This window comes from Podarcis liolepis, assembly GCF_965112155.1.
Source record: "Podarcis liolepis genome assembly, chromosome: 13".
Lineage (NCBI taxonomy): Eukaryota > Metazoa > Chordata > Lepidosauria > Squamata > Lacertidae > Podarcis > Podarcis liolepis.
This window is the reverse complement of record NC_139573.1, coordinates 45,586,565-45,606,073: the sequence shown is the minus strand read 5'-3', so window position 1 is coordinate 45,606,073 and position 19,509 is coordinate 45,586,565. Positions and strand designations below refer to the sequence as shown.

The following is a 19,509-nucleotide window of genomic DNA, read 5'->3' as shown; positions in this document are numbered from 1 at the left end:
CCTTTCGGCCCCCGCCGGCCTTCCTGGACCTCTTCTGAAGGCCGGAGGGGGGGAAAGGCTTTGCTCCCCACCACCAACATTTAAAAGAGGTCCCCGGAGATTTCCCTATGGGCTTTCGTCTTGCGAAGCAAGCCCATAGGGAAATTCATCTTGCGAAGCGCCTCCAAAACAGAAAACCCTTTCGTCTTGCGGGTTTTCCGTCTTGCGAGGCATTCGTCTTGCGGGGTACCACTGTATAAAGATACAAAAATTCCCTTCCCTCAGCAAAACACTATAAAACAGCCCAAGAGTGTCCAACTGCTTTTGTAGCTGGAGTCAGTCAGGGCTCCACCCTCCCAGGTTAGGTGGAGAAAGGCTAGCAAGACAGGGAGCAGATCTTCAAGGACTCGCAGCCAAGATGACATAATAGAGTCACATTCCTGCTGTCGTCCTGATAAAGGACATCTCTCAGAGAGACCAAACCTGATACAGTTCCATAACCAGACTTCAACCCAGACTTAAATTGGTCTGGGTAATCTGTTTTATCCAAGAGTGCTTGTAACTTTCCTGCCATGACCCTGTTCATTATCTTCCCCTCAAATTGGGTGTTTATGACTGGGCAATAATTGCCACAAAGCAACGGCTCCAAGGTCGGTTTTTTCAGTAGTAATATTGCTGCCTGTTCAAGATGCCTGGGACCAGTCCCTCGCACAAGAATACATTGATCCCACATAGGACCCAACTAGCCATTACCAGCATGTTTTAATAAGCCAAGAGAGGAAGGGTCAAGGGAACACACGGATGGGCACATCACCAGGCTGCATGATGTGAAAATGATCCCACATGTGTTATGCCTCTATTAAGAGTGGGTCAAACTATTTTGGGTTCTTATTTTTTTTTTTGTTGGGGTTGATGTTGGTTTCCTGTCAAAAGTTGGCATTAAGTGGGTCTTGGGTCTTAAAAACATGAACCCTGGAATAGTGTGATTTCTAGTTCTGACTTGTGGATGTGTCTTCCATTTACAGATCATTAATAATCATAAGCACTTTGGATGGACGGATTGCTGCTCTAGACCCAGAGAACAGAGGTAGAAAGCAGTGGGATCTGGATGTGGGATCAGGTTCTCTTGTCTCCTCTAGCCTCAGTAAACCAGAGGTAAGATAAATACATTGTTGCATGGTTCTAAAATATTCGTTTGTTTATTACTAGTTTAATATCTTTTTCTGTTTTCATTTAAGTTAAGATTTGCAAAAAGCTCTCTTGACTCTTGCATCTGTTGTAAGGACCAGAAAAAAAACGTTATCAACTTCACTAGTATTTACTTGGATGTCAGTGTTCTAATTTTTAAAACTACTCTTTACCACACAAATGTGTCCATATAAACTCATATGTTAAATACTTGCATTGTTTTTCTGGTACCCAACACAAAATGTGGGGATATTATGGATTTGATCCTGTCCTAATCTGACTCTTTTATTTTCTAGCCAATAAATTTATTACAAAAATACATGGAAGTAAGCACCAATGAATTTTGTTGGACTTACTTCTGAGTAAGACTGTGAGGAATGCTAGGGGAGAGAGCCTGTTCCATCAGTTCCTAAAGTTGACATGGGGGGGGGGGATATTATTTGTTGACTCTGATACTTTAAATTGTAAATCTATTGGGTTTCTTGGCCAAAAGGGAGTGTATAAATGAATAAAGAATACTTTTCTTCCTTACAATAGAATGCCATTGTAGCAGTTCCTTCAGTTGCTTTTGCAAATCTTCCCTTTTCTGACCATTAATAGAACAAATAGGGCCATTAATGGCAGCATTAAAAAGGTCAAAGTCCTTTTCCCCGTGCCTCTCTAGGGACCTGAACATTAAGAGCCTGTCAGAACTGAAAGTCACACTGGTTGACAATCCTCCAATAAGCTAGTTAGTATCTTAATTTTGAATAACATTAACCCTATGGAAGAAAATATCTTTAGGCTGCATTCCTATATCCATTTGGCAGCAAAGAAACAATCAAAATATGTACTTCTAAAACACTTCATGTCTTTGATTTTTGACTATAAAATATTCTTGCATGACCTTATATATTTACATGGGAGTTGTATTGAAATCAGTGGTATTTCCCTCAGAGTAAAAATCTATTTTCCATCTTGTAGAACACACTGAGCATTTTCTTAAAGGTTGTTCAGTCAGCTGAAATGCAACTTGAGTTCAACTTTTAATTAGAAATGCAGTAATATGTTGTACTAAATCAAAATAATTACCCAAGGTTATAACAGCTGGTCTGAACTTGGAGAGAGAGAGAGAGAAGAGAGAGAAGTATTTATCTTTTGCTTAATTCTTATTCCCACACCTTAAAAATTATTAATAATTCTTCTACTTAATCTTAATTACTTAATTCTTAATCTTTCAGTTAAGATTAGTTGATACTGAGGTAAAAGACCTTCAATTAGTGATCACAACATTTTGCAGATCAAAGTAGGGAACTGAGTTGCATTCTCACCTTCCAAACCTTGTTTTTAATTCTGAATCCTTGCTTGCTCAGACTAGTTATCATAGATACTATAGCTACTGATTATTTCATCTTCCTGTATTGCCACACCTCTTTCTGTTCATTGTTTTATTTACTCCAGCTGGAGTAAAGGTGAAAGACGGTTGCAAGTGCTTTTAATATATTTCTGATAAAGCGTTATTGTAGACCCTGGTTCACTGGGATTGTGTTACTTGTTTTCTATATGCATTTCTGCCATTTGTTGCTGCTCCTTTTCTGTGGTGGCTCTCTATTTGTAGCATATTCTCCCCAGGGAGGCTCACCTGGCGCCTTCCTTACATATCTTCCTCTTCTCCCAGGCCTTTGGCAAATTAAACAGGCCTTTTAAACTGGGGAGTGAGGTATTATTCTTGTGGAGAAGCGCACCTTCCCCTCTCTCCCCGGACCCCTTTTGAACCAAGGGGCGGCAACGGGGAGAAGCGATCTTCTCCCCTCCGCCCCTTGCTTCAAAAGAGGGGACAGAGGGGAAGGCGCGCGCGCCTTCCCCTCTGTCCCCGGAGATTGCGGGGCAGGCAACGGGGGGAAGCAATCTTCTCCCCACCGCCCCTTGCTTTAAAACAGGTCCGGGGACAGAGGGGACGGTCTCCATAGGAACGCATTGATTGATTTTCAATGCACTCCTATGGGAAACCGTGCTTCGCAAGACGAAAAACTCGCAAGAAGAAAAAACTTGTGGAACGAAATAATTTCGTCTTGTGAGGCACCACTGTAACAGTTCCTCATCATCCTGGGGAATATGTGTCACATGGGGTCCTGCAGGGACCCATAACGGGACTCAAGGCAACTTAAGAAGAATCCCTAAAGATTTTCGGAACATCAGAGTCCAATCTCATATCATGCAGCTTTTGAAAGGCGAATGACCAGCCTGCCTTTTCCCTAAAGGAAGGAATCACTCTTCTCTCACTTCCTTCCCTGCAAACATGAGCATAGCGCTGCAAAAAACAAGCCCAAGTGAATTCACAGGCTGACATGTAGACAGTGGACAGGAAGAGCGAACCCTAATTACAGTTAAATTTGTAGATTATAAATAAACGCAAATAACTATACAGAAGTGACGAAATTCACCAGAGTACTCTGTGAGCAAGACAGGGTTAAATTTTCAAAATCTAAGGTAGCAGGCGTTAGGGTTGTTCTGACCTCTTGTCTTCCGTACCTTTGCAAACTAGGTAATCAGGTGATCTACTTATTTGGTATTTTTGGCCACAAACCAGTGAATTAGCAGGTGTACATTAACCAACTAAATCAACATTCCAGCACTAGACAAAGTTTATATCTAAGGGAAAAAACCAAGATCTTCTAAAGAAGCAGTGTAGGAGAACTGGAAGTCTGTAGATGAAACCAAGAAAGAAGCCAATGAGTTTCAGTTGGGATATGCCTATCTTGCACTATTTATAGGGTTTATCCCTAAAAGCAGTCAAGGACACACAGATTATACATATTCCATGTTAGGCTGCCTATGCATAGCCTGCACATAAAGACAGCAGTCTGCTTATAGTTGCCACTGCAGATCATGTTCAAAGCTTCCTGTAGCACTCAGTAAGAGGAAGTGCACCTGTATGGTATTCTGGGATGGCCGATACAAAACAGCTGAACAGATATTACAGCTAAGATTATATAAATAGAAATTAGTGAAAAATCACATTATGCATGAGAACAAAGAACCATCAATTTTTGAGAACATAGAAATAAAAAAACTGGTTATACTGCTTTAGAACATTCTAAATAGGGATATTCCTGCCATGTATAATTTAAAAAGTTCACCTGGAATCTCCCAGCTGAAAACCCAGACTATAAATTGGAGGGCTCAAAGGTCTTGAGGAAGGATTGTGATAGCAGAAATCAATGCCAGTGGAGACAATTCAGAGTTCAGGAAATAAAGTGAAGTTAAAACCAGACTCTTCTGGTTGATGTATGCATAAGTCAAGTGATGAGATCACCACATGCTCCAGAAAGATTGGGAGCATGGGCTCCCAGTGGAATTAGGAAGAGGTTCAAATAATGTGTACTATCATGCGGAAGTAGAAAGGGATTTCATGGAGGGCAGTAAGAATCAGCAAAGGCATGTAAGTTAGGTAAAGAAATGACATCACCCCCTTCTTCCTTTTTGCTTAAAGCATTATCTCATCTAATGCAAGAATGAGTCATCCAGGCAGTCATGTCCAATTATCTTGATACAAAGGATGTAGGGTATCACAAGGTACTTACACATGCCTTGTGAACTGTCAATTTAAGTCATCATTTGTTCAACTTCACCGAACAGAAATCATTATAATTCTGTCTTATATTTAATTCATATAGTCAAGTGCCTTTCTGTTTTGATATGAAATGAGGCTGCCCCAAAATAAGAAGGCTGTTCTACATACTCAGGGAATTCTTTGTGCATGCACAATGATAAACGTTTGTTTCTGTTTTTTAAAATCTGATCATCCAAGAACGTAGATGGCAGTTTAAGCAGAGATTTTAAAAAGGAAGTCACTCACACCACTATCTAAGACAGACGGAACTTCCCAGTTCCTTTAGACCGGGGTAGCCAAGTCCCATCAGCCCCAAGCAGCATGGCCAGTTTAGAGGGATGGTGGAAGCTGTAGTCCAGCAACTTGAAGAGGGCTTCACCTTGGCTACCCCTGCTTTAGACACTGTTAACAACTCTCTCCCCTAGGGAACAAATGCTGGAAGAGGCCAAGATCAGCATCAGATATATAAGCTAATCGGCAAATTGTGCCTTAAACCTAGGTTACAGTCGCTACAATGGAATGTCCAGGTGCCTTTACTGCAGCAAACTTTATTATTAAATCTCAAAGCGGTTTACAACACATTAAAACATCAAATAAAACAATACAGAACAAATTCAAGCTTCAAGGAAAATATTTCAGATGCTTCTCTAAGTGAGATTTTGCTTTCCCCATACTTATTTACCTACTAAATTTATATAGCTGCCCATAGCAGAAGGACTCCAGGAAGGCAGTGTGGTGTAGTGGTTAGTGTGTCAGACTAGAACCTGGCAGATCAGCATTCAAATCCCCACTCACTTATGAAGATCATAGGGTGACGTTGGGCCAGTCACAGCCCCTTAACCCAGCTAGTCTCCAGGGCAGGAGAAAACAAGTATGTTCCATCCTCCATGTGACAGCCCTTTAGATATTTGATGACTATCTTATCTCTGCTCAATCTCCTCTTTTCCTTCAACCGTGCCTCATAAGGCTTGATTTCCAGACCCTTGATCATCTTGGCTGCTCTGCTTTGCACACATTCTAGCTTGTCAATACCCTTCTTAGTGCTGCCCAGAACTGGACACAGCGCTCCAGGTGTGGTCTGACCATGGCAGAGTAGAGCGGGACTATTACTTTCCTTGTTCAATACACTATACCTCTGTTGATGCAGCCTAGAATAGCATTAGTTTTGTTTTGTTGGGTTCTTGTTTGCTACTGCATCACACTGTTAAACTTGTTTTAAGCTTGTTGTCTACTAAGACTCCCTAGATCCTTTTCACATGAACTACTGGCAAGCCAGGTGTCCTCCATTTTGCTTTCCCCATACTTATTTACCTACTAAATTTATATAGCTGCCCATAGCAGAAGGACTCCAGGAAGGCAGCGTGGTGTAGTGGTTAGTGTGTCAGACTAGAACCTGGCAGATCAGCATTCAAATCCCCACTCACTCATGAAGATCATAGAGTGCAGCAGGTTCTTATTCCCTATGTGTAGAACCTTATATTTGTCCCTATTTGAATTTGTTTTGTTAGTTTGAGAGCAGTTCTCCAATCTGTTATGGTCATATTGAATCCTGATTCTGTCTTCAGTGGCATTGACTACCCCTCCCAGTTTGGTGCCATCTGCAGATTTGACAAGCATCCTCTCAATACATTCATCAGTGTCATTTGTAAAGATGTTGAACAACATGGGGAGAGGTGAAATATGAATAAATATTCCCTCCTTCTCTGGGTGCCTCTGCAAAATGAATGGTGTCAGAGAGGCTCACCTAGCAGCTATTTTGCGTGGCAAGTCCCCCCCCCCTTGGAAATAAAGACACAGGACACGGTGTTTAAGGTTAATGGACAGAAAAGGCCACAACTTTATTGATTGCAGGAATTGAGCAGTATTGGCTTAGGCATTGGTCCTATCGGCTAACCGGTTTCAGCCCAATTGCATGAAGGCTGGTAAGGGTTAACCACCAATGGGGGGAGTCCTGCTGATGCACATCAACTAGGAGCTCCCCCGGGGTCACTGCTCGGGGGCGTGCCTTAGGCCCACACCTCCATAGGCTTCTTTGCTTTGGGGGGAAGGTGATGGCGCTTCCTTCCCCCCTCATTTGCATAACAATACCCCTACCAATGCCTAACCTCCAATGCCGAGAAGTTGTGACGATTTGCTATGAGGTAGGCGAAAAACCAAATGGCTGGTGCCAATTTGCCAAGTGGAAAAAATTCCTATCAGGCCCCTTGACGGCGACCAACCGAAGTCCATAGCAAGGTCAGAGCAGAAACTAAGGGCGGGCGGGGTGGGAAACCGAGTCAGCTGGAACAGGAAAGGGAGGGCGTTCCTCAGGCCCGCCGGCCATAAATAGGCTAGGCCACACACCTCCCTGGCCAGCTGATTGGCTGAACAGGGAGATGACGCGCCCGAGGATTCCCTCATTCTCGCGGGGGCTCGGAATCTCCAGCTCAGTAGTGGCTTTGTCTTGTGGGTGGGCTTTTCAGTCCTAAAAGATGTTTAGGGCATTGTGATTCTGCACTATTATTTTTTCTATTTCTAGTTTTACTTTGGTTTTATTCTGCTGCTTTTTTATTTATTCTGCTTTAAATTCTATGTTTGCTTTATTTGTTTGCTAAATACTGTAGTGTTTACTGTTACTGTGTAAACTTCCTAAAGAACACTTGTTGAGTGGTATGTAAATAAATATTGAGAATGTCTATGCATATAAAAGCTATTGCAGATTCCAATACACAACACACAAACTGGCATTTCCATCCATGCCAAGCTAAAGGTGGAGGAAGTAGCTAAAAATGAATATTCACAATTTACAGTAGACATGTAAAATGTATAGTAGACATGTAAAAGACAAACTATGAAGATTAAGCTACAAATTATTATTGCATTGTGCCCCACATTTGATACAAAATATGTTTGTGTCCTGGTTGCCATTATATGTATTTCTGTTCTAATGCTTTGTAGGTATTTGGGAATAAGATGATAATTCCTTCCTTGGATGGGGACCTTTTTCAATGGGATCGTGACAGAGAAAGCATGGAAGCTGTCCCTTTCACTGTGGAATCTCTTCTCGAATCATCATACAAATTTGGAGATGATGTTGTCCTGGTTGGAGGGAAGTCCTTGACAACATATGGGCTGAGCTCATATTCAGGAAAGGTAAAAAGTTTCTTAATGATGATAGACTTTTTCTTACATATTTGCAAGAGAGCACATCAAAATACACCATGCGCTCAGCACCAGATAGCACTGGCCCATTTTACTTCTGGCTATCAGCTGCATGCTCTTAATAGAAGCTGTACATATATGGAAATTTACCAATTTCCCAGAAAGAAACTCTCACTTAGCCCAGATGGAGCAAGGTAAGCTTCACTGAAATTGATGAGGCTACTTATGCACTTACTTAGCTACTGCTTAAAGATGATTTGTTATATAATTTCTTATGGAATAACCTGTATGGAACCAGGGTTATTGTAGCAGCATTTCTTGCCCTTGTGCTTCCCTAGTATCATACCAGGCAGGGCTCCCACCAGAATCCTCTGAGCAGGGCTGAGTGGCTGGATCTTGCTCAGGGATCTTACACAGGGAAGTGGGACTGAGCAGTTTCCCTGTACCACAGCTCACTCCACTCAGCAGGAGTTGAGGAAGAAGGCAAGAGGAGGTGGGAAACCAGCTCCTTTTGCTGGCAGATGTCTGGATCCAACTCCATATTTCACATAAGGCCTCAGTTTTAATCTCACATACAAGGTGGATTTAGGCAAGCCATTCTCTCTGAATTTCAGTGCTATGTGTAATACAGTGGTACCTCGGGTTAAGTACGTAATTCGTTTCGGAGGTCCGTTTTTAACCTGAAACTGTTCTTATCCTGAAGCACCCCTTTAGCTAATGGGGCCTCCTGCTGCTGCCGCGCCGCCGGAGCACAATTTCTGTTCTCATCCTGAAGCAAATAGTACCCGAGGTACTATTTTTGGGTTAGCGGAGTCTGTAACCTGAAGCGTATGTAACCTGAAGCATATGTAACCCGAGGTACCACTGTATAGAGTAACAACGTTGGCCCACCTTGGAAGTTTTCTAGGTCTTACAGAGGTTGGCTTATTTTTACAAATTTCTATTCTGCTTCCAAGCTGTATTGTTTCTATTTCTAGCCACCAGGGGGCAGGGTGGTTGTTTAAATTTATTACTTGCCGTTCATCCTTGGGCCTCAGGACAGGTTACAACAATTTAAAATACATTAAAAGCAGCTTAAAGTGACCTACAGCCAGAAAAATAGTGACTCCTTAAAATTGACATCACTGGTTTCAAAGGCAAGGGAAAAGAGGTATGTCTTCAGCATTCACTGAAAACTGTACAGTGAAGTTGCCAGACACACCACTGTCGAGAGGGTGCTCCACAAGCTTGGGGCTGCCACAGAGAATGCAGTCTCCCAGACTACAGCCACCCACCGCCAATCTTAACAGCCAAGAGCAGTGATGGCCAAACTTGGCCCTCCAGCTGTTTTGGGACTACAATTCCCATCATCCCTGGCCACTGGTCCTGTTAGCTAGGGATGATGGGAGTTGTAGTCCCAAAACAGCTGGAGAGCCTAATTTGGCCATCACTGGCCAAGAGGGTCTGTAGCAAAGAAGGCAGTTTTTCAAATATTTGGGGCCTAAATTATTTAGGGATTTTTAAAGGTAGCTTGAGCACCTTGAATTGTGCTGGCAACCAATGCAGCTGTTTTAAAACAGGATTCTGTGCAATCTAAAGGAACCCCAGCCAGGAATTGGCTGTTGCAATTTGGACCAATTGAAATTTCTGAGTTGCCTTCAAGGGCAGCCCCATGTAGAGCACATTGCACATCCAGTACAACAGAAACCCAATGATAGCATTAAAATAGTAGATCTCTCCAACTTCCGTGCATATAAACATAGCAACAATAATTGCCTATGTGATGGGCATAGCCTGTTTTTAATGCTAAGTATTATTTTGGTGAATTTTTATATTAGTTGGCAACTTTTCCTCAGTATTCTTTTGTGTATGGAATCCATTTTTACATCTCTGGGTACAAATGTAATGGGAAGGTGAGAGCAAAATGGAGTGGAGTCACACTTTTTGCATGATTAGTAAATAGAAGGATATACTGAAAAAACTATGTCTGATCCTTTAAGACTTCTCTTTCTTGTTCAGGTGAAGTATATCTGCTCCGCCATGGGCTGTCGTCGCTGGGATGAAGACGAGATGGAACAGGAAGATATTCTTCTTTTACATCGAACTCAGAAAACTGTTCGTGCTGTTGGGCCCCGCAGCGGCAATGAGAAGTATGGACACACATAGTATATGAGATTTGTACATAATTTCTGCAACAGAAGGTGCATTGTCAGATTGTTGCCCTTTGAAGAGTTCATGTTCTTTCTTACTCCAACAATTTAGAAGGAATCTGTCACGTCTAGTTTTTATGAAGATGCTTGAATTTGCTCTCTCTTTCCTTTACCCAGAAGACATTGAATTCTGTTAGATTTTACTATTTTCACAACAATGTAGTAACTAGGAAAAGGTTTGCCCAGTGTCCTGATGTATTTTGCAGGTACCAGCTGGGAGGAACTGGAGGGATATGCTGCCTGCATTGATGCCCTAAGGCAGGGGTGGGGGACTGAATCTTGATGATGATGTCAGGTGACTGACACTTGTCAAAGTTCAAAGGAGGTTGCTGTAACTCTATTCACATTATAGCAACCTCCTTTGAAGACGCAGAAAAGCTGTTTGTTTTCAAACGTGCTTTGGCCTTGGGCTTGCCAATCAGAAGGTTCGAATCCCCGTGATGGGGTGAGTTCCCGTTGCTCAGTCCCAGCTCCTGCCAACCTAGCAGTTCGAAAGCACGTCAAAGTGCAAGTAGATAAATAGGTACCGCTCCGGCGGGAAGGGAAATGGCGTTTCCGTGTGCTGCTCTGGTTTCGCCAGTAGCGGCTTAGTCCTGCTGGCCACATGACCCGGAGAAACTGTCTGCGGACAAATGCCGGCTCCCTCGGCCAGTAAAGCGAGATGAGCACCGCAACCCTACAGTCGCTTGCAACTGGACTTAACTGTCAGGGGTCCTTTACCTTTACCTTCGGCACAAAAGTACTGCTTTCCCCTTCCTTTATCAACCACCCAGTCTGTGGATAAGATTTGTGTGAAGTCAAAAGCTTGTGTGCTGTGTTAGAAGATAACATGCTTTACTACAGCAGTGTAAAATAGCCTTACATTACCGTATTTTTCGCCCCATAGGACGCACCGGCCCATAGGACGCATCAAGTTTTTTTGGGGGGAAATAAAGGAAATTTTTTTTATTCCCCCCCCCCAGGCGCTTGTGGGGCCGGCAGCGGGGAGAAGCGCTCTTCTCCCCGCTGCCCACCTTCAGATCAGGTCCGGGGACAGCGGGGAGAAGCGCTGCGCCTCCCAGCTGTCCCCGGAGCTTGCGGGGCAGGCAGCGGGGAGAAGCACTCTTCTCCCCGCCGCCCGCCTTCAGATCAGGTCCGGGGACAGCGGGGAGACGCGCTGTGCCTCCCCACTGTCCCTGGAGCTTGCGGGGCTGGCGGCGGGGTCTCCCCGCCGCCAGCCTCCAAACCACTTCGGGAGACAGCGGGATGGCGGCATTCCGCCTCCTTCTGTCCCCCGACCTTGTGGGGCTGGCGCTGGGGCTCTCCTGAAGCCTGGAGAGCGAGAGGGGTCGGTGCGCACCGACCCCTCTCGCTCTCCAGGCTTCAGCAAAAGCCTGCATTCGCCCCATAGAACGCACACACATTTCCCCTTCATTTTTGGAGGGGGAAAAGTGCGTCCTATAGGGCGAAAAGTACGGTACTTTAGAAATACCATGTTGTCTCATTTTACATATTATAAAAACTGGATTGATTTGCAGTCATCTTCTCTTTTTTTAACTTAAAGGTGGAATTTTAGTGTTGGTCACTTTGAACTGCGCTATGTTCCAGACACTGAAAAGAGAATGGGATTTCTTGAAGGCAATTTAAAACCAAATCTAAACAAAGAAGATTCTAAAATAATTTCAGATGTGGAAGAACAGGAGGCTGTAATGAAGGATACAGTGATAAAGGTCTCAGTAGCCGACTGGAAGGTGATGGCATTTAATAAGCAGGGAGGACATCTGGAATGGGAATACCAGGTACTAAAGATGGTAACATTTTGACGCTTTCTAGAAATATTACAGCATTGCCAAAAATAACTTGCATCTTTCTGGAATTTGAGGCTTGTTTTTTAATGTTTTGCTTTTGTAATATGTTCACTTTTTGAGTTCATGAAAAGCTGTGCTCTTAAAAGATTTGGTATTACCGAGAAAATGCATTGAACTGATTTTCAAATATTCACACTTTATCTGCAGTTTTGCACACCTGTTGCTTCTGCCTGGCTGGTTAAGGATGGCAAGGTAATTCCAATTAGCCTCTTTGATGACACGAGCTACACCTCCAATAGTGATGTCTTAGAAGATGAAGAAGACATAGTGGAAGCTGCAAGAGGAGCTACAGAGTCCAGTGTCTATTTAGGTACAGCACCAACTTTCAACACAAGACATAATCTTTGCGTTGTCCAAACCCTTAGTATACAACTTCTTGATTTTTCTTTTCGTTTTAGGTGGGTATAATTAATTTAAGTGTTTCAGCAAAAGCCAAAGAACAACATGGTAGAAATCCAAAGTATTGTGTGTTTTGCTTTGGCAGTGGAATATTTGTTGCATCAGTGCATTGTTCTTGACACAAAAGCCATGCATCAATATGAACTGTGCATTTTCATCCTGATCCTGTGCATGTTTACTCAGAAGTAAATTCTGTTTAATTCAGTGGGATCTCATTTCTAGTAAGTGTTGGGGGTTAAGTACAACCTTAGCTTATTATTGCAGCTGGAGTTACTAAGCAATGTAAAGTACTGTCCCATTATATGCACAAATAGTATGATTTTAACTAAACCCACAAATAGAGAGTAGTTCGATTAGAGTAGGCCTTTTCTCTCTTGTCGGTGAATTGCTGATAAGACTTAATGTTTGCCATAGACATGACGTCTTATAAAGTATCTGTCCTTCACTCGCTCTTATTTTCCAGAGTTTCCCCTACTCCTACAGTGGGTGGCTTTCATTCTTTCTAGTGAATTGAAATTCAGAAATATTTGTCTGTGCTTCCAACCTTCCACTACTATGTGCACATTCCTGAAAATTAATAAATGAGACTGCTAGATTTTGTTGTAACTAACTTCTTGACCACCTGTCAAAATTCATTTGGCCTTGGGCTGAAGCATGCAATATTGCAGTAGTGTTTACTTGTATTTTAAAGTTTTTATCTCTGGCTTTTCTAATAAATAATGAACCAATCCTCAGAGCTCATGAGTCATGAAGTTGTGAGCTCACCGATTGTCCTTCTTTGGAAGAGGATGACATCCTGGATAGGGTGGTTCCTTCCAATTGGATTTTTGGGGGATTTAACCACCAAGGCAAGTGGAGTCTCCAGTGGTTGCTTCAGTTTTATACTTCTGCAGATTTTCTTGCTTAAAAGCTGCATAGAGCAAGAATGTTAAATAGCTGCTAGGTAATGAAAATGATTCCATTTCTTAATTCGTTTCTTGTACATGTTTCGTATTCTTTGGTGCCGTATTTTTCCGTGTATAAGACTAGGTTTTCCCCCCCTAAAAAATAATGTCAATAATTAGGGGGCGTCTTATACTCTGGACCATCTCCCCCTCTTTTCTTAAATTTGAGTCCCACAAAATAGGGGGTATCTTATACATGGGGGTGTCTTATAGACGGAAAAATATGGTAGGTAGATGTAATAATATCATCTTACAATGTAGGCAGTGCGTCTTTTGCATTGCTCTAGAATTCACGCATTTGTATTCTCTTCCCCTCTGTTCTTAAAGGTGCACACAAGTAAAATGATAATCCCTGAGATAAATAATGATCTGTGGTTTATTATGCAGGAATGTACAAAGGCCAGCTGTACCTTCAGTCATCAGTCAGAATTTCTGATAAGTTCCCAACCAACCCTAAAGCTTTGGAGTCCAGAAATGATAATGCTGTTATCCCGTTGCCTGTAATCAAGTGGAAACCATTGATTCGTAAGTGATGTTCCTAGGCTTGTCCTTTTTTTTCAGATTGGAAGGTTATAGGCCATAATATTGATAGAGAGTTTTATTACTGTTTTCAAAAGTATATCTCAAACATAGTTGATACGAGATGTCTGATTACTGATGGTGGGGTGTCACGAAACTGCACTCCGAGTGGATTCAAGTGTTTCGTTGAAACTAATTCAAAGCTTTACATCATTGCTCTACTACGACAACTCCCATCAGCCCCAGCAACCTTGGCCAATGGCCAAGAATGATGGGAATTGTAGTCCAGCAACATCTATAGGTTCACATGCTCCCCACACTTGCTTTACATAGAAGCTACATTTGCCGGAATACTTCTAAATATTTTAAGACATGACACAGCATGGCAAATTATTTTCTAACCTTGTTTACATTTTGAGTGGTGGGAGGGAATGAAAGCACTGAAAAAGTGCTGAGAATTTTAGCATGCCTGCAAAGCTGTGCTTTGCATTTATTTGTTAATTCATTCTAAGGATAGCCATCTGAAAAAAGTTAATTTCAACTTCAATTTCTTATATTAGACTGTATATTGCTCATTCCAAAGAGCCAACTTAGCTGGCATTATATTTATTCATTAGGTTACTAATTTCAGTACATAAGGCATTTCTAAAAATGGAGGATTTTCCACAGAAAAACTATCACTGCTTATTGAGCTTTCCAGCTGAGGCGTTTTAACGATTGTCAGGTGTACATTTTTTCTGGCAATAGAAAAACTTGAAATTCATAGAACAGGAGTAAGGAACCTCCAGCCTGCAGGCCAGGTGTCTGCCAGGTGATCCAAATTTGGCCTGCAAGGCAACCCCCCCCCCAAAGCCCCCAACTACACCCACCTGTCAATCAGTCACCTGACTAGTGAGGTTCAGTCCTGCTTGGTGCTGCTTTAGTATTTTCCCAGTGGGGAATGTGCTAGCAAACTGACTGTCTCTCTCCACCGTCAGGTCAACTTTCCAAGGTGGGCAGGACCACCCACATCATCATGATGTGGTACCTGTCTAATGGGGGGGGGACAACTCCCATCTCTTGCGGGGGTGCAATTAATGCCAGCACCGTTCGTTAAGAGTTTGGGTGTAATCTTTGACACCTCCCTTTCCATGGCTCCTTACCTCTCTCGCCCTGACCTAGCCACTGTGATCCATGTGACGGTCACCTCCAGACTGGATTATTGTAACTCACTCTACGTGGGGCTGCCCTTGAGACTGACCCAGAAACTCCAGCGGGTGCAGAATGCCGCGGCGAGACTCCTTACGGGGTCTTCGCTGCGGGATCACATTCACCTGGTGCTATACCAGCTGCACTGGCTCCCGGTGGAGTACAGGATCAGGTTTAAGGTGCTGGTTTTAACTTTTAAAACCCTATACAGCCTAGGACCCTCGTACCTACGGGAACGCCTCTCCTGGTATGTCCCACAGAGGAATTTACGGTCTTCAAATAAAAACATCTTGAAGATCCCAGGCCACAGAGAGGTTAGGCTGGCCTCAACTAGAGCCAGGGCTTTTTCGGCTGTGGCTCCGATCTGGTGGAACACTCTGTCACAAGAGACTAGGGCCCTGCGGGACTTGACATCTTTCCTCAGGGCCTGCAAGACAGAGCTGTTCCACCAGGCCTTCGGTCAGGGCACAGCCTGACTCCCTCCTTTGGCAATCTTCGCAGAGCTCTGGCCCAGTGGTTGCCATCAGTTTGATTTGAGTTAATTTTATAATGAATGATTTTGGTATGTTGTACTATTTTATTGTTGTAAGCTGCCCTGAGCCCGGCTTCGGCTGGGGAGGGCGGGATATAAATAAAAAAATTTATTATTATTAAGTTGGTCCTCAGTGTGGAGGAAGATGAAGATCTGGCCCACCAGGCCAAAAAGGTTCCTCACCCCTGCTCTGGATGATGGTAGCCATTTCTAGAAGCACTATTTAGGATTTCTGAAAGGTTTTATGCCTGCAGGAATGCTCATTCAAATGTAATGTGTGAAACAGACTCACTCTGAAAATTATGCGTTGTTTCTAGATTCTCCTTCTAGAACTCCTGTGCTGGTGGGATCAGATGAGTTTGACAAATGTCTCAGCAATGACAAGTTTTCTCATGAAGAATACAGTAATGGTGCCCTTTCCGTCCTGCAGTATCCCTATGGTGTGTGTGTGAGCTATGCTTTGTTTTCATCCATGGTTTTGATAGGTGAAACCCCTAGCTCCTTTTTATACTTACAGTAACAAAACCTAGTTAAAATAAATCATGGTATCTGTGGAACCCTAATTGTTAGCCCCTAAATAAATTGAGATGGCTGTCTTCTGAATACAGTGGTACTTCAGGTTACATATGCTTCAGGTTACAGACGCTTCAGGTTACAGACTCCGCTAACTCAGAAATAGTACTTTGGGTTAAGAACTTTGCTTCAGGATGTAAACAAAAATCGTGCAGCAGCGGCGTGGCCCCATTAGCTAAAGTGGTGCTTCAGGTTAAGAACGGACCTCCAGAATGAATTAAGTTCTTAACCCGAGGTACCACTGTACTGGAAGAGTATGTCAGCCCTATAGAGAACCTCAGCCCAAGGAGGCTTTCTGCATCATTCTTGAAGAGCAGCCTCCATTGCAAAACCCATCTTGAAAGGAAGGAGAGCCACGAGGAAAGTCCACAGGTTCAATCCCTGGTATCTCCAGTTAGGACTAAGAGAGACCTAAAATCCAGGAAAGCCTTCCATTTAGCATAGACCAAGTGTGGGGAACCGTTAGCCCTCCAGATGTTGCAGAACTACAATTCCCATCATGCTAGCTGGCTGTAGCTCAGAAACATACAGAGGGCCAAAGATTCCCCAGTCTACTTGCTGTAGACTGTACTGAACCAAAAGGACCAATGGTTTGACTTGGTAGCTTTCTATGAGATTTCAAAAATCTTCTAGTATGGTATAGAGCAGGGGTGGCCAACTCTCAAGAGACTGCAATCTACTTCCAGAATTAAAAACTGGCAGTTATCTACCCCCTTTTTCGGGGGGGTTCAGCTCAAAGTTGTGGAGCTTTTTTTAGGGAGGAAGAAAGCCCCATTTTTAAAAGGGGTTTAAAAAGCTTTTTTGCGGGGGGGGGGTCTCTTTTTTGGGGGGGGGTTAAAGGCAAGGGGCAAATTCACTCACAAAAACATTGTTATGGATCAGAACAGCAGCACTGAGAAAGCTATTCTCTTCCCTTACAGAGATCATACAACAATGGAGGGCAGGGCGAGGGGGTGTGACAGGAGTCAGTTTTAGCAACGCTAAGGAAAGGGAGCCAGAGATCGACCGCGATCTACCAAAACCCCACGGGGATCTACCAGTAGATCGCTATCGACTTCTTGAACATCCCTGGTATAGAGAGTCACTGTTCAAAGGACAAAATATCAAAATTCTCACTGGATTTGCCTAAAGTTGGACATAATCTTTAGATTCTAGCCAGTGTCTTTGGCCACTACATGGGGTTTTCACTGGTCAACAGCATTTGAAAGGGGAAATTTTATTTATCGAAAGATTAGTACTACCTGGTGGTTTGTAGATTTACGAAAACATTCTTATACCCTTTGTTCATATTTTTAAATATATAGATAATGGTTATTTTTTGCCCTACTACACTCGAGAGAGGCACAGACGAAGCACCCAGATCACCGTGAGATTTGCTGACATGAACTATCCACAAAACATCCGCAAAAAAGACCCAGTTCTACTTCTGCACTGGTGGAAAGAAATCATTAGCACCATCATATTATGCATTGTGGCCACAACTTTTATTGTGCGTAGACTTTTCCATCCGCATGTTCGCAATCGAGTAAGTAGAGTGAATCGATTCTTGAAGTGTAACTGCATGTTTTCCCTTTTGAGGCTTTTCATGTTTTAGATTGCATTTATTCAAGTAATGAAATGCAGCGCTTATGAACGTAATACGAGCTTGCTTTGGTTTCACATAAATCAGTAGGTTGTCATAAGAACTGACTACTAGATTGTCTCAGGCACTTGTCCTGATCATTACTTTTAATAGAAATTTATACAACCAGGTAGTTACATCCAGAGCAAGAACTTCCCTTTGAAGCTGTGCTTTGAAGCTTCCACATTGCAGTTGCAATGGTCATGTTTTCGCAGTTTTAGATGTAGTGAACTCTTTACCTTCCTCTTTTCTAATTATGTGGCAAACGGTTGTACAGCATCTAGAGTTTGAGGCAGTTTATAAATGATACAATGTTATTCCAGGTGTCAAGCACGTGGCAATTGCCATGTGCAGTTACGATTTACCCGAGATTGTGAATGATGACACCACTCCCTCGGTGCCTATCCCATCTTGCAGCTTAGTTACTTTTAATTATTTAAAGGTTTTCAAGGCTTCAACAAGCCTCTGCTGTGTCACTGCAGAGGGGAAAAGCTCATCTACTATTAGAAGGGTGTGGAAAAATGTTGTTGGCAAACTATTGCTTTGTCCTCCAAGCAACTCCCTGCCATGTCATGCAGGAAGTTACTGTTACCTAAAACAACCTCCAAATGTTAGCTTATGAAAATCATGTCCCTTCTCTCTCTCCCCTCCCCCAATTTTTGTGTGTGGTGACCAGGATGTAGCACGACCTTTTTAAATTTTGTTCTTCCATCCTTGTCAATAAAGTTAGTATTGAGCTGCCTCAGTTATAAACAATCTGTTTCTATCTCAGCAGCGGAAGGAGTCTGAAACTCAGTGTCAGACGGACAGTAAATATGAACCTGCAGTTGGACAGGCTAAAGATAACAGCTGGGGAGACTTTCAGAACTCAGGATATGTGTCAAGGTAAAAGCAATTACTTTTCTCTCCCTTTCTTCTGTGCACCATTTGGAATGTAATGGACTTTCATTCTTTCTGAGTCCCTCTTTCCAAAAGCAATTCTCCTTCTCTGTAAAACTCAACAAGCCATCCCTCAAACTCGGGGGAGCTTTAAAAGCAGCCTCCTACATAGCACAAGGTAAGAGGAAATAAATAGAAAGTGTATGTTATGGCGCTGTGGGTTAAAACACAGAGCCTAGGACTTGCTAATCAGAAGGTCGGCGGTTCGAATCCCCGCGACAGGGTGAGCTCCCGTTGCGGTCCCTGCTCCTGCCCACCTAGCAGTTTGAAAGCACGTCAAAGTGCTAGTAGATAAATAGGTCCCGCTCCAGTGGGAAGGTAAACAGCGTTTCCGTGCGCTGCTCTGGTTTGCCAGAAGCGGCTTAGTCATGCTGGCCACATGACCCAGAAGCTGTTCACCGGCTCCCATGGCCAATAAAGCGAGATGAGTGCCGCAACCCCAGAGTCGGCCACGACTGGACCTAGCGGTCAGGGGTCCTTTACCTTTAAGTGGAAAGTGTATGCCTCTCTGTTGTTGTGGCTCTGAAACATGGAGTTGGTGCTGTTGGAGGCTTCCTTACTTAAAAGATGCCATTTGCGTGGAAAGGGTTTCCTTAAATAAATAAATAAAATGCTCTAGTTGCCAGAAGACGTTACATTGGAGTACAGTGTGGTAGGTTTTAGCTCAGTGATAAGAGCACATGCATTGTGAGCAAGAGGCCCCAGATTCTCCAGTTAGGGCTGGGGAGGACTGCTGTATGAAACCCTGGAGAGCTGCTCTGAGTCATTGTCAACAGATAAAGGTAAAGGACCCCTGGACGGTTAAGTCCAGTCAAATGTGACTGTGGGGTGCGGCGCTCATCTCGCTTCAACAATACC

The 19,509-nt window shown here is 43.2% G+C and overlaps 1 protein-coding gene across 2 annotated transcripts in view; it reads left to right on the top strand.

The window, feature by feature from the left end:
- The window catches only part of EIF2AK3 (eukaryotic translation initiation factor 2 alpha kinase 3), a 43,996-nt gene that overhangs the window by 8,581 nt on the left and 15,906 nt on the right, over positions 1 to 19,509 (top strand). The window contains exons 2-10 of one of the 2 annotated variants that reach the window (XM_083469507.1): positions 1,005 to 1,134; positions 7,697 to 7,891; positions 9,899 to 10,029; positions 11,633 to 11,867; positions 12,084 to 12,246; positions 13,667 to 13,804; positions 15,836 to 15,958; positions 17,396 to 17,616; positions 18,485 to 18,597. In XM_083469507.1, coding sequence (XP_083325633.1) covers positions 1,005 to 1,134; positions 7,697 to 7,891; positions 9,899 to 10,029; positions 11,633 to 11,867; positions 12,084 to 12,246; positions 13,667 to 13,804; positions 15,836 to 15,958; positions 17,396 to 17,616; positions 18,485 to 18,597 — 1,449 coding nt within the window. The remainder of the gene's footprint in view (positions 1 to 1,004; positions 1,135 to 7,696; positions 7,892 to 9,898; positions 10,030 to 11,632; positions 11,868 to 12,083; positions 12,247 to 13,666; positions 13,805 to 15,835; positions 15,959 to 17,395; positions 17,617 to 18,484; positions 18,598 to 19,509) is intronic. The other variant, XM_083469508.1, reaches the window with a different exon arrangement.